A 14,492-nucleotide genomic window follows, 5' to 3' on the forward strand; every position below is an offset into this window, starting at 1 on the left:
GACCATTACTTTCACACACTCTCTATTCCTCTATACCTCTTCACCCCTTTCCAATATATCAAAATAATATACGTGGACACACACACAAGGATACAGTATCTTGTAATTTGACTCATTATAGTGTACAGTATACAATATACAGGGTGACTCATATTCATTTACCGTTTGTGAAGTTGAAATTAAATGCATATTTAAGGCAATTTCTAAAAAGCCGTAAAACGATTGAATTTCTTAGGCTTTCAATCTTCAAATAATATTTCACATTTCCCGATAAACATAAAATGGCGATACTAATACAGGAAGGACAACATATATTTTTTTATTAGCTTTTATTATGTCATAATGAAGGATTTTCTAAAGGTAAAGTGATAAATATTTTAAAACCTTCTCTTTGACCTTAGGGGTTATAAAATATAGTGTGTCTCAGTAAGGATTACATTAACTTTTTGACTGTCCGCCGCTCTAAGAAATGTCAAACAATCGTCCCTTTGGAGCTTGCAACCAAAAGAGTTATTTAAAAATGGAAAAATAGTACAGGGTGATTCAATACTAGGATTTTTTGGATTGTAGAAATAAAACACATAAAATATTATATGATGGTCATTTTATTATGAACCGAAAAAACAATCCTTTACAATTATTTCTAGAAAATAATCCCATTCATATGTTGGCCACAACTGACTTTAAATGGTCCAATCTTTTGGGCCAATTTTCGATGACGTGTTTGAGCATTGTGACCGGAATATCACGAATAACTCGCTCAATATTTGCTTCCAGTGCTTCAATCGTCGCTGGTTTATCCACATAGACTTTTGCTTTTACAAAAGAAAAAAGTCCAAAGGTGTGATATCACACGATCTTGGTGGCCATTTCACCGGGCCAAAACGTGAAATTAATTGCTCACCAAAATGATGTCCCAATAAGTCCATTGTTACGCGCTCTGTGTGGCAAGTCTTTTTGGAACCAAATATCGTGGAGACCATGTGCTTCAATTAGAGGTACCAAAAAGTATGTTACCATGGCGCCATAACATTCGCCGTTGACGGTAATGTGTTCGGCTAAACTCTCGGCTACACCCACAATATTTTCTACACTGCGAGCTGTACGTGGCCTACCAGACGACGGGACATCCCATTAAGTTGCTGCCCCTTCAAATTTTTCGATTATTCTGCAAATTGTGGATTCTGAAGGTCGATTATGTGGACCATAAGTTGGGCGTAATTTGCAAAAAACTTCTTTCACAGAACGCTGATTTTCATAGTACAATTGAACAATTTGTATACGTTGTTGTGGCGTATATCTTTCCATGAAGTATTGTAAAACAAGACTGAGTAAAAATGACGTATGAATTTGACAGAACACACGCACGCCTGTCAAAAAATTATCACTGGAAAAAACCGCTCGTTTTGAATCACCCTTTACAAAAAGGACATTTACCACATTTACGTTTGTATTTATAAAATCTAGTTTCAACTCCCAAGGTAGAGAATAATTTACAAGATGTAAACCACTTTTCTGCTCCAATCAGAAGTTTACACTTGAAATACACCATAATGCATACTTGTTTTGGGGTTTCTTCTTTTCTGATATACAATAAAAGGCTCAAGTGTGTGGATTTAATACTATTTCTTAACAATTATATCTACCGAAATCGACAATAATCTGAATCTGAATGACATAATTGGGTGTTGGACTTCAATTGTCTTCTTAAATATAGAAAAATGGTATTGTAATGCTATATGTTTACTAAGGGGTTTATTGTAGCATCAACGTTATACATTTAACATACATGTCCTGACCTCTATTGGATTAATGGATTTCTTTACCGGCATCTTCCACTCTAAAGATAGCTCAAAACTTTTGTAATTTCCCTTGAGCCTTTGAAGAAAGACAACATATAGTTGATTTGACCCTAGTACAATGACCAAATAGGGGATATCTTCGTTCTAGCCAAAGACATAATCCCATAACCATTACATGAGTTGCATGTTTTGTCCCATGCCAGAAATAGGTAAATACACTACATGTAAACTTAGTAGTCAATACTAAAGAAATTTTAGAGAATTTAACGAGGGACCAGCATTATATGCCCCTTTTGGAATATGAGTTTATGTCCACATTTCCCTCAGGAGTCGTACATGCAAACTCAATCAAAGCTATTTGGGCGTTGTCCAATTTTCGACTTCAAAACAAAATGTGTCTTCCCATAATTCTCATGGACATTGTTGGATCTTCTTTTATGATCCTTCTCGAAAGGCTGACAGCGTATTTCTGCTCTTCCTCATCTGTTGGTAGGAACGGATATTTAGTTTTACGATGACGGCAGTCTTTAAATTTTTATATTGCACTACGATCAAATCGCCTCATTTCTGTCTTGGATGTGTTTTCACCTATATCTTTATTCAAATTGGAACATTTGATATTTAGGGTTTGGCAGATTAACAACCTGTTAATTAATGATAATTTTCTCATTGATATAGGAAGGTTTAGTAAATATTATTTCACAATCTAGCTGCAATTCCTTATAGCATAATAAACTATAAAAAACATTTCTTCATCTTGTCATCATGAGTAAGCCAAAAGCCAAAAGGCGGCGCATGCCAGATCTTCTGGATGCTGAAGTTGAGGTGGCTAGGGTTATGAACATTGTGAAATAGTGAAATAAGTGAGTCGTGTAGTATTTCTAAAGAAACCTCTCGAGTTAATGTTTATCTTCCCAAGTTATTGTCATTTAAAATTTGAGAGCTACCAACGACTTCTAATTTTTGTTAAAAATAAGCGTTTAACATGAACATAAAAAAACGACAATAAATATGCGACACCCTGTAAATATTTATATACTAAAAGTATAAGGAGATAGGAGTGAGATGGAAAGTCAAGTAGAAAGGATCAATGAGTCAGATACAACATAAAAGCATACGTCTTTCTTTAAATATATATTACATATAATCAAATATGGGCAAAACGTTAAAAAAAATATAAGCTTTGAAAATAAAAATGAAAAACTACTTTTTTTAAATAACTGATAGCTTATATTAGGTTGGTGTTTAACGCAGTATATGTATGTTATCGTCACACATTCTTCTCGCGTTCTCCAAAAAACCCATTCAATTTATAATATAATTTGAAAGAGTACCCGGCATTGTTTGTTCGTAGTTATTAGGGACACATGGGCCGAAAAGTCCGGGATTAAATAAAGAAAACATATTGTTTATTTTCCGTTCAACATTGGTTCTTTTTAAATTGTTATCTATTTATCTGCTGTATGGAGTGGAATCCCCTCAACACTTTTAAAGCCATTGCATGGGTTGAATTGTATTTTTTCTAATAAAGAAGCAGTGTAAAATTTAAATAAGAAATTCTATGTATATTGTTTTGGAAATAACAAAAATAGCCTCACACTTAGTACAATAACTCACAAACTAAAGAACAGATTACAATTAAATATTTAGAGCTGTCTTTTGAAGGTGGCTACAAACTGAAAATAAAGTCTATTTAAAAATTAAGCCCAATACTTAGATATGTACTTTCTTTTCTTTTCTTTTTGATTATGACGCACTGAGCTTTAGCTACACACACTCGTTGCTAAACCTCATTTAAAGACTCCTCTATTCATTTTTATTAATTATATATACCGGTTTTTTTAATGACGCGCTGAGCTATAGCTACACACATTTTTTTTTAATGAGTTCTCCACAGACATGCAAACTTTGGGGTATATAAAATGATATATTTTCATACCTACAACGTCCAAATTCATCATATATATCTTTGTTGGAGCAGAATAAAAGTCAACTCTACAGCGATACATTCCAGCATCGTCGCCTCGAACATTATCCAAGACAAGACGAGCAGGATCCTGATCGCCCCGAAAGAAAGCCCTTCCTCCAAGTACTGTGTCGTCAGACCAATGTCGAGATTCTAAATGAGATTGACCTCGAGTGTCATAACTGGAGTATAAATAAATACAAATCAGGATCACTTAATACAAATTCATTTATACCACTTACGTGTAAATTGGTATATTTGTGTTGTTTCGAAAGAATAAAACCAGACGTACTTTATCAGAAGAGATAGATGGGGTGATATTGCAGGGTAGATCAACAGAGCTTCCTTGTACAGCTGACAATGTTGGGGTTGGTACTATGAACAAACAAAAAAATATTAATGAATTACAGAGTAATTTTAATGAAAAATATTTTTAATAAAATGCAAATAAAACTTTGTTCATTTAAGTGACGGATATTTTATTATGTACATTTTATTGAAGTACAAAAACAATTTAATCAAGCTTCAAAAGAAAAAAAAACTACTTAATAAACAAATAATAATAATTTTAGATTAATGTTTATTTAATATTTTGTTTCGTTATTAAAATTGTATTTAGTTAGTTTCTTCTCTAGTAGAAAAATTATATTCCCTTTCATATGAAATTGAATATATATTTAGCAAGTATATTATTTTATTGCATTTATTAATATAATTTTAATTTAACATGAGTTTATATTAATTTGAATACTAAATGAATAGTATTAAAAAAAAGGCATTTTTAAAAAAATGTCTTTATTTTGTCTCATTAAATTGTTATTTCTAAAATAATAAAAAATACTTGAAAAAACGTTTTAATTATATAAGAAAATAGTTTTAATAATACCTAAAATAACATATTATATATATATATTTTTTTTTTGTATATTATATTTTAAAGTATAATAACAACTTTAATTGTAAAAGTACTTGTCTGATCATATTTTTATAAAATACAATTTATCTAGTTTAAGTCGACGTATCTGTTAATTTTAATAATGAGTTGACAAATAAAATAAATATGAAGGGTTCAAAAACGCTTAAATCTCGTAGTTATACCTCATAAAACCCAAATCTTTAACTTCAATATGCTCTTTCAATATCAATATTTCAGAAATACGATTTTTACACAGTGCCTAAATTTACCCAAATACTGACAAAAACCTGTTTTCTTTAAAAATTCTATTTTGATTGCATTGTGAAACGGTGTAATGTTTATATATCTTATATAATTTTAAGACTAACTGTAGTTAAATTTGTAAAGAAATGCAGATCCATTTTCTACCAAAAAGTTTATATGACCCACATTTAAATAAACAGATGTTTCCACAGGGGCGTCCGCAGGATTATATATTAATATATATGTTTTCAGTGGGTAGGGCTTGGTTTTTGGAATTTTTTTTCAAAAAAGTCACAAATGTTCTCAAAAAATTTCAAAAATCTACAGATATTTACAAAATATCAAATTTTTTATGAATATAAGTTTCAAATATTAAATTATTTTTAGAAATTTTTCAAAAATTTGAAGTTATTTACAAAAAATTAAATTTCAAATATTTGAATTTAAAAAAAAAAAGATCAAATATAAAATTTTCTAGTAAAAAGGAAAAAATTCCTTAATTTGGTTGGGGGGGACTACAGCTCCTCCAGCAACTCCAGCCCACCCCCTTGCGGACGCCCCGTGTTCATTGGATGAATTAGTTTTTTACAACTACATCAACCTAAATTGTTTTCAAATAATCCTTCTGGAGAAATGAATAAAAAATTTTAAAAGTAATTTGAGTAAGAAACGTCAAACATAAAATGATTACAAATGTTTGGTATTTGCTTATTTTTATAATTTTTGGATAAACAAATATTATTATAATTATTTTACTACAAATTTATGAATAACAGAAATACAAAATTAAATTAAAATCCTCAGACCATTTAAGAAACCAAATTAGTTGATCAGATACAATAAATCAGTCATCAGATACAATAAATATCAGTTATGAGCTAAATTTTCTACAACAAGATCCATACATAATTTGAATTAATTTAACAACTTTAAATTTTTGGCAAAGGAAGGGAAATAAGATAACTTTACATTTTGATCAGTTCTCTCACGGTTTCTTTAAAAAAAAAAGATAAAGTGTATTTTCCTTTAAGCTCCTGCCATTAATTTTTATAAGTTGCCTCTTACAAGGTTTAAAGCAGTTGTCTTGACGGGTTTATGAACTCACATGAGGTATAATATAGGAATTGAACTTATTTATATAGATCAAGGGCCTTCTTTTAAAATTTGTGTCATTTTAAGAAGGAGTAGGTCAAAACATTGACCGATAGAACGTCGAACGGATAAAACGAGGAATGGAGAAAGCGTCGACCGGAAAATATTATATTTCAAAATATGAAAAACAGTTTCTAAGACATTTCACTCCAGACAGCTACCCCATCAACTCTACATAAACTAAAAGTGAGAAAATTGTATACAACCCGACAGTTGCGACTGTTTTCGGGTACCATGGGCCCAAAATGAGATAAACCCACAAAATTAGTTATAACGTTAATAGATATTAAATAATCCTGTGGTGTAAAATAAAAATTGTGGTGGGTGATTTCATCGCATAATGGGACCACGCCATTTCTGAAAACAACCCCAAAATTTGGGAGTAAATATGGGTTGTGAGAGGGTCATGGTTGTTGCTTAAAAGTGGCGGTTGGTTTTATCCCATTTTGGATACGATAATCCCAAAATTTTGGTTGTATAAGGGAATTGGGTGGCACCATTACTGGTAGTTTAAATAGGAATGGTGGTGGTATGTTTTAGGCGTGAAATGTTTGAATAGGATATAACCCAACACCATTTGGAGGAGCCCTTCATGTTAAATTCTACAGTCGACGTTTTGTCCACGCCAAGTTATAATCCGTCATTAATACCTGCTTTGATAAAATTATGAATTCAATGTATATGATATTTAATAACTACTCTGCAAATATTAATAGTTGTCAACACAAAAATACAAAAGGCTAAGCACTTAATGTTTTTTTTCAACCCCTGTCACCCCTCTGTCAGTTCAGGTTTGGAGACGATGAAAAAGCCCGTTATGTCTACGAGACACCTACTGAAAAACATTTACTAACCCACTTCTATATATATAATTTATATATATGTGTGTAGGAACTAAGGGCGATCGTGGGTTATGACTAGTGACGTAAATCGTCAGTATTTAGTAATTGGCCCACTTTGTGGAATCTTTAATAAAAAACAAGAATTTTCTTTTCCCTAGCTGTTGTCATTATTATTTAACTATTGAGAAGTGAACTTCCTTTCTTTCTAGATTGAATTATATTCCAAACATGATTCAACATTTGGAATTGCTCATAAAAGAAGCAAGGAACCAAAGGGATTGGGTGTGGAATTATAATTGCAAGTCCTTGTTGGACTCTGAGTAGAATTGGGTATCAAGATCCGAGAAGTTCTTGACAATGTCCCTGTTATTTTTATTTTCCCCTCCTCCCTCGCCACAGCTCTTTGTAGATTATCTAATGAAACGTCATAAAAGCTGACCTGTTCTCCTCCAAAACACCCTTTTGAAATTGTCGTGTTGATTTTCGGTCTCTTTTTTTACATTTTAATCACTAGTTAGGACAGTCCCGATATTATTGCGGGGATTATTTATTTATGAAATCATTAAACTATTTGTTGATGCCCAAAAAAATAAAAAATACGGATAAAATATTACGCATATGTTTTTTATAAACTTACTCAAATGTATAACCAATAATTTAATGTATGCGTGATATTTTATATTTTTTAATTTAATAATAATAATATCTGTTATTATTAGATATTGGTGGTACAGAGAGTCATTTTGAACAAAAAAATCATTTGTATTATTATTTACTTTGTTATTTTCAACGTTTGAGTATTAACCATATGTTTATCTAGATATTAGCGTTAAAGAAATACTTATAATTAAATATAATCAGATATAATTTGTTATTTAATTAATAAAATAATATTCATATACATTAGAGTCGAAATAATATTTCAGAGAGTCCATTAAATCGGTCGATTTTGTTTTTTGTTTTAGAGTGATTTGTAATTGACTGAATTGTTGATTTTATGAATATTTTATTTGCTTAAAACCAAGATATATTTAAAATTACTCATCCATGACAAATTCAACGTTACTTCTTCTTTTCGATATACAGTCAAACTAGGTATAACAAATCCCAATTTTAAGTGTGGCACTGCACGATGCAGTCATATCCCTTTTCAAAAATTGAGAATTATTATAATAAGAATTCTAGTTAAAGAGATGACCTGAATTTAAAAATCAGGTTATTTTATATTTCTATAATTTTTGAAGATAAAAAATCTAAATATTAAGTATTCAGGTAATTAATTTACTATATTCGTTTTTGCATTCTATTTGTCCCCTTAAACATTTTTATCTCATATGCTAATATCTAGAGTTATATAATATATATTCATGATTTCATTGTGTGGATGTTCTTTTCTAGTTGGCAACTTGAAGAATGTTTTATTTTTTACTTTCCAATGATGTTATCATAATATTTGAACAGAGAAAAGGTATGTATAAAGTAATCACTTTTGTGTGTGCTCATGAATGCAAGAAAATATAAGACTTATGATTTGCTGGGGAGTTTTAAGTATTTTGGGTGTGCTAGCTATCAGTCCTGTGAAAATTATTATTTTTTTTCAAAACAAATAAATGCAATTTTCTCTACAGCCAGTTTTCAGATTAAAAAAATAAAAACCAGATATTAACATCTTGCTCGATTCTGATATATTTTATTTAATAAAATCACATCCAGTCTAAATTATGAGGCCAAAAGCGTGAGTAAGCCTTCATCACTTGGTCCCTTGGCAAATCGTGGAATTCCATCTTGATCCAAAGAATAAATTCGTATTTGGTTTTGCAGAGGGTTCAGTTGGTTTGTCGTTCGATAGCCCCTCCTCAAAAATCAATCGGATTTATAATCGGCGAACTTGGAGACAAAAAAAACACGAAGAGATGAAGTTATCAAAATTGTCTTTGAGCTATTTGAGACTCAGCCCGGATTATTGTTGTCTCAAAATCACTTTTGAATGCCTCAAATTCCCTCCTAACCTTGCAAACGAACTCTCAGTGAGTGCAAGAGTTCCAGCAATTGTTATGTTCTCACTCACGGAACAGAGTCCAAGGAAGCCTCCGCCCCCTTTTCAAATATTGGAGACAACGAATTCATCAACTGATTCTATTTTTTTCCATCTGGTGTGAGCAAGCTATCAAACTTAAAAAAATAGCTGCTTAAGGATCACATTTGCCCTAGAAATGTGAGCCAAAGTAGGTGAATAGATAGCTTTCGCACCCTGTTTGTCCTTGTTGAACTTTTTGAGTATTTCCTTCAGCAAATAGCAGCTTTCAGCTAATTATGTAAAACGTCATGAGAGCTCAGCTGCTCTCATCCTAAATATTTTTCAAATCTTAAGGATTACCATGTCGATTTTTTTTTTTTTTTTTTGGATATAATATGATTTTTTAACAACTTTATCAATATAAAAAAATAAGTTAACAGTAACACTTGTATCAGGAATAATTTGTTATTTTGACTTATGCATTGTATGATAATACCCTGAATGGTAGATTGAGAGTTTTATTAAAGCTAGTCGTAGCCTAGCTGATTTCCTCCAAAACATTATCCGCGGACTTTTGGCGTCTGAATCGTATTGAATTTTTCTCTCTGGGGTGTGATCGAACGATATATCAACCTAACCCCCTGTAGCACCAAAGACAAACTTATCAGTCGGATTTAGATAGAATTCCAGGATTTTCTATGGGGCAAAGTGGCGAAAGTCTCTCCGCGCTTTCAGCCTCGTATTGAGACTGTAAATGAGATTGGAGGTAATTTTATTAAAAAATATATCTAAAAAATTCATCTATCTTTCAGAATCAGCTTATATTTTTTTAATCTGATAACTGATTGTAGAAAAAATTGCATTTAAATAAAATCATTTTCGTGGAACATTGCTTGTGTACCTTGTACATATATAGCAATACACTAGCTGTAGGTATGCAGAAAATGTTTATTTATAAATGGTGTTAAGTTATGTTGACATTGCAGTAACAAAAGCTTAGAGTAATAATGCTCAAATTGATTTATAACCCCATTGACTTTGTTGTTTCAATTTTGGTATATTTTACTATTATAAGTTAGTTGTTAAAAAGAGGGAAGGGAAATGCAAGTGGCTCAATCATTTTTTGCTTCTATTTATATGTATTATGAATGACAAATTTTCTACGGTTGTTAATGTACCAAATAAAAAAAAAGTTCAAAATCAAACTAGTCCATAATTTGTGTAACAAATGATTGACAGGGATATATGTAATATATACCAATGTATATTGCATTACTTATTTGCACACTTTGGTAACTAAAAGTAAATAAATTGTATGTTTATAAATACAAATGAAGCATTTTAAATCTACAGCACGTAATTTTTCCCAAAAAAATGAAGTTACTCGCTTACATTAATATATTGCAATACATTCCCCACTTAAAATAACATGCAAATTATGTTTGTTTCAAAAGCAAATTGATGGTTTAGTTTAGTTTTTTATTATTGTATATGTAATAAGAGTTTGAAAGAGTCGAAATATTAAGCGGGAAACTAACTTGATAGGTAATTAAATATCGTTAAACTGTGATCAATTATTATCTACTAAATAAATAATGAAAAACAGTTTGGAAGGAGTGGTTAATTATGTATTTATTTTCAAATTTTTTTGTGGGGATTTTCATTGAGAAGTACAATGAAAATAACATAATTATTACTAATCAGAGCCAGCTTTAGATTTTAGGGACAAAATACTTCTTTTGGTACATGAAAGAAAAAAAATATTATTTTTCATTTTTAAAATGACCTATTTTCAAAGGAAAGACCAGTATTCTTATTCCATTTCTAATCATTCATGTCTATTCTTCCTTTGTTGACATTTTTTAGAAAATAATATTTAATTTTATCTTAAAAACGCCTTTTTTTATTTAATGATATTTTCCAAAAATTTAAAACTTCATCTATATATAATGGGTATTGGAAAAAATAAATCAATTATTCTTTCTAATAGATGACTTTAGTAATATGTATCTTGTATTATATATATATGATCGATTTACGCCAAGGAGTGTTCGAAAAATAAGATTTCAAACTAAAAAATGTAGTATACAGTTTTTGTAATTGTTGACTTGGTCGCATTCTAAAGCGTATCAAAGATGAACACCATCAACGAGAAAATACGCCAACATTTTACAGCTTTTCTTCAAACAAAGCCTAAATTGAAGCCAAACGGCTTTAAATGTAAACAGTTTTTATGATCTCGATACTTAAATAATCCAATATGCTTAATTTTGTTTTCACGGATGTCCAAGAGGCACAATGCTCTGGAAAGCGAATTGTAGAATATGTGGATAAAATAACGGAAATCGTGGAGTCCAACCGTCATGTATGCACTGTTTTGATTGCCAAAGAGATAAAGATTAATCGGAGAAAAAAAATCAATTAAAAAATAGGGGTTTCTTCAATAAAACTAATATCAATCAGTACTAATTTGATATACAAATTCATTTCGTTTCTTGTCCGGAGTTGGTAAGTCAAAGCAATTTACCTCAAATGAAATAACTTAAAAAAATTATATTTGATGCAGCTATCGTGTTCCGTTGTCCATACTCGACCAGCTCATATACTTAATAAAAGTGCGTATTATAGTGTCGTTAGTATCTAGACTTATTATGGTGTCTAAGCTTGTGAATGGAACATAAAATTCAATGGAGTTCAATGAACGGAACAGATTTTTTTTTTTTTTTTGAACGCTAAAAATGAGATTTTAGTGCTCAGTTCTTACAGTACTTACAAAAAGTTCAAGAAAACATAATTTACACATTTTTAATTATGATTGAAAGCAATGATGCACGCTTGGGAGACCTATTTTGTAGCAGTGGCACAGGGGGGGGGGAAGGGCTAAGTGTACACTTTTTGAAGGCTCTTATCGAATATGAAACACGAAAATATGAGCTTGACCAGTTTAATAATTCTGAATCATTGGGCCGAGGCTAATTATTTGACTGGTAATGTGAGAAAATAGACCAATAAAAATAATAAATTCTTCTCTCGTGTGTTGCGAGGACCGCAGTATAGTTTCCCGCTAATTAGTATTAGGAATGTCGTAGAAAGTTATTTTCATCAAAGAGAGCTAAATAACTGTAATAATTAAGAAATATGTTTTTTTTCTGTGCTATGAAAGAGAGTTGTTGGGTAGTTGGACTTCATCCAGGGCAAGACCACCTCCTTGAGAACGTCCTGGTACTCCTGGGCTTTTATTTTTAGGCCCTTCGGGAACCAGTAAGGGGATATCCTCTTCTCTTATGTTCCCACCATATCCAGTATCATTGTAGAGGCTGGGAACTTAGTCTGGTTGACTGGCAGAACATTATGGACCACTTAGGGGAGGTAGCGGTCATTCCTGGAGGTTCTCAACTGGTTCATGGCCCAATGTCTCTTATCTTGTTGCTGGTTTGGGCGAGAATCACTGGCTATACTTTCTATATTACTTTATGATTGGAACGCGGAACAGAAATAATGGTTGAATGCTGAACAAAATTATAAATTGAATGGAATGCCAAAATAATGGAACGCTTACAAGCCTGATTGTATCTTTGTTTCTAGCCATTTCCGTAGGTTATGATCATTGCTACGGACGAAAATTGATTCTAAACTACCAATTGAAATCCGTGTGTCGTTTCTATGTATTTCTTTCTCTATTGTTATACCATTCGTTCACTGAATTAGTACTAATAAATAATTTTTTTTTTTTTGACAATTGATTTATAATAGACTATGTTAGACATAATTCTTAACTATCATTTTTACCATTCTACTATACAGATATCCTTAAAAGTCTCCAGTAATGGTCAAATACATGTAAACAGTCTCTTAACATAAATTTCAAAGATTCACCACGCATTGGAAGGCCAATTGTTGAAAATGTGGATAAAATAACGGAAATCGTCGAGTCCGAACACTGTTTTGAAAAAAATACATAAAATATATAAGATTTATTTTTTGTCTCTAGCACCTTATATATTTGCAATTTATCTCCAGCACGTTTCCTCAGACCAATGGTATCTCTTGGAAATAGCCGTTTTTATCAATTAATGTAATGCTCAGAGTCTTACTCAAGGTATGTTTATTTTATTAATAAAGACATTTAATGCTCTGCTATACGGTTGAAAAAATCCTTGAGAATGTTTTTATAAATACTTGGAATAAATCAAGAAAAATATATATGTATACTTTTTAATGGACTCAATTATGGTATAAAAAACATATTTTTGTCAAATAACAAATATATGTAAATAACTTCTTATCTCTTAATATGTTTTTGTATACTTAAAACATATGAAACATTATTTTTTATTTATAAGCACTAAGCATTATTTTAGTTTTATCATATATATAAAACACTTAAAATTATAACGTAAATAAGGTTTGTATCAGTAATTAATATTGGACTTAAAATTTGTTTCATGTTGTTCACCAATGAAAGGCTTCCCATTATCCTATAAAATTTCTGTAAAATGCCGGTATAAAAACTGGAAGGTGTGAGAGTTTTTAAGGGAGCCGTTAAGGCAAAAAATGAACATTAAATTTATGACTGTTAACCAGAGGTTAAAAATATATAAAATTTGAATTTTTATTTTCACAAGCTGTCATAATTAATTTTTTATTCTCTAGGTGTCATGGCATCATGAATATTCGTTCTTATATTAGATGAGGTGCAGGTAAGGAAATAAACATGCATACTTTCTAAATTTTGGTTAGTGTAAAAACCAACCACAGAAAATATATTAAATCATTGTAAACTGTAATGCCCTATGCTCACTGATATGGAATACTTTTCTAAATAGGTACAAATAATTAATAAGATAATACATATTTTATTATTAATAACATATACCATTTTTTTCATTTACACTCACCACAATTTAACCTAAATTCACATCCCTAGTAATTATAACAGCTTTGTAAAAAAAATAAACACTCTTCAGATTGCCGATTAGAAAAAAATATTATAATCGGTAAGGTAATATTTTCAACAAATCTACAAATGTTAGTGTTCAACTGCTGAAAATTAAATGACCGAGAGTAAAAGGACAAATAAGAGTCGACTTATGACTAAAGTTATCGGAAATATGAACTGTGGCGAGTGCTATATATTTTTTTGTTGCAACCTAAACAGTATTTTGTGTTTTCTTATCGTTCTTTCAATATTATTCAATTTTTGAGGAGGGAACATCAAAGTATAAAGTATGTGTGCTCATGAATGACAAAGAGCAACATAAATGGGAAGTTATAAGTGGAAGACTTTGATTGACTCGGAGAATAAGAAGATCGACGATGAGATAATTTCGTCGTATGTTCTTACAAGATACTGTATGATATTTTTATTTATTTGTTTTATTGCAAAGCTGCTTACAGCTAATTTAATCATATGACATGACAGCTTCTTTTCTCTTCTACAATTTTTTTTTCCAAGTTGACAGGATTAAGATTCGGATTTTCGGTTTATTTTTTACCATACTGACAGGTCATAATGTCTATAATTCAAAGAAAAGCTATGCTGTCAACTTGTGTA

General features: G+C 30.7%; 1 protein-coding gene across 1 annotated transcript in view; it reads right to left on the reverse strand.

The window, feature by feature from the left end:
• Positions 1-14,492, reverse strand: part of LOC121132523 (nephrin) — a 245,875-nt gene that overhangs the window by 52,399 nt on the left and 178,984 nt on the right. Inside the window, exons 3-4 of the mRNA XM_040727942.2 lie at positions 4,011-4,143; positions 3,742-3,950 (exon numbers count right to left, since the gene is read on the reverse strand). Coding sequence (XP_040583876.2) covers positions 3,742-3,950; positions 4,011-4,143 — 342 coding nt within the window. The remainder of the gene's footprint in view (positions 1-3,741; positions 3,951-4,010; positions 4,144-14,492) is intronic.

The sequence above is a fragment of the Lepeophtheirus salmonis genome, chromosome 2 (genome assembly GCF_016086655.4).
Source record: "Lepeophtheirus salmonis chromosome 2, UVic_Lsal_1.4, whole genome shotgun sequence".
Taxonomy (NCBI): Eukaryota; Metazoa; Arthropoda; class Copepoda; order Siphonostomatoida; family Caligidae; genus Lepeophtheirus; species Lepeophtheirus salmonis.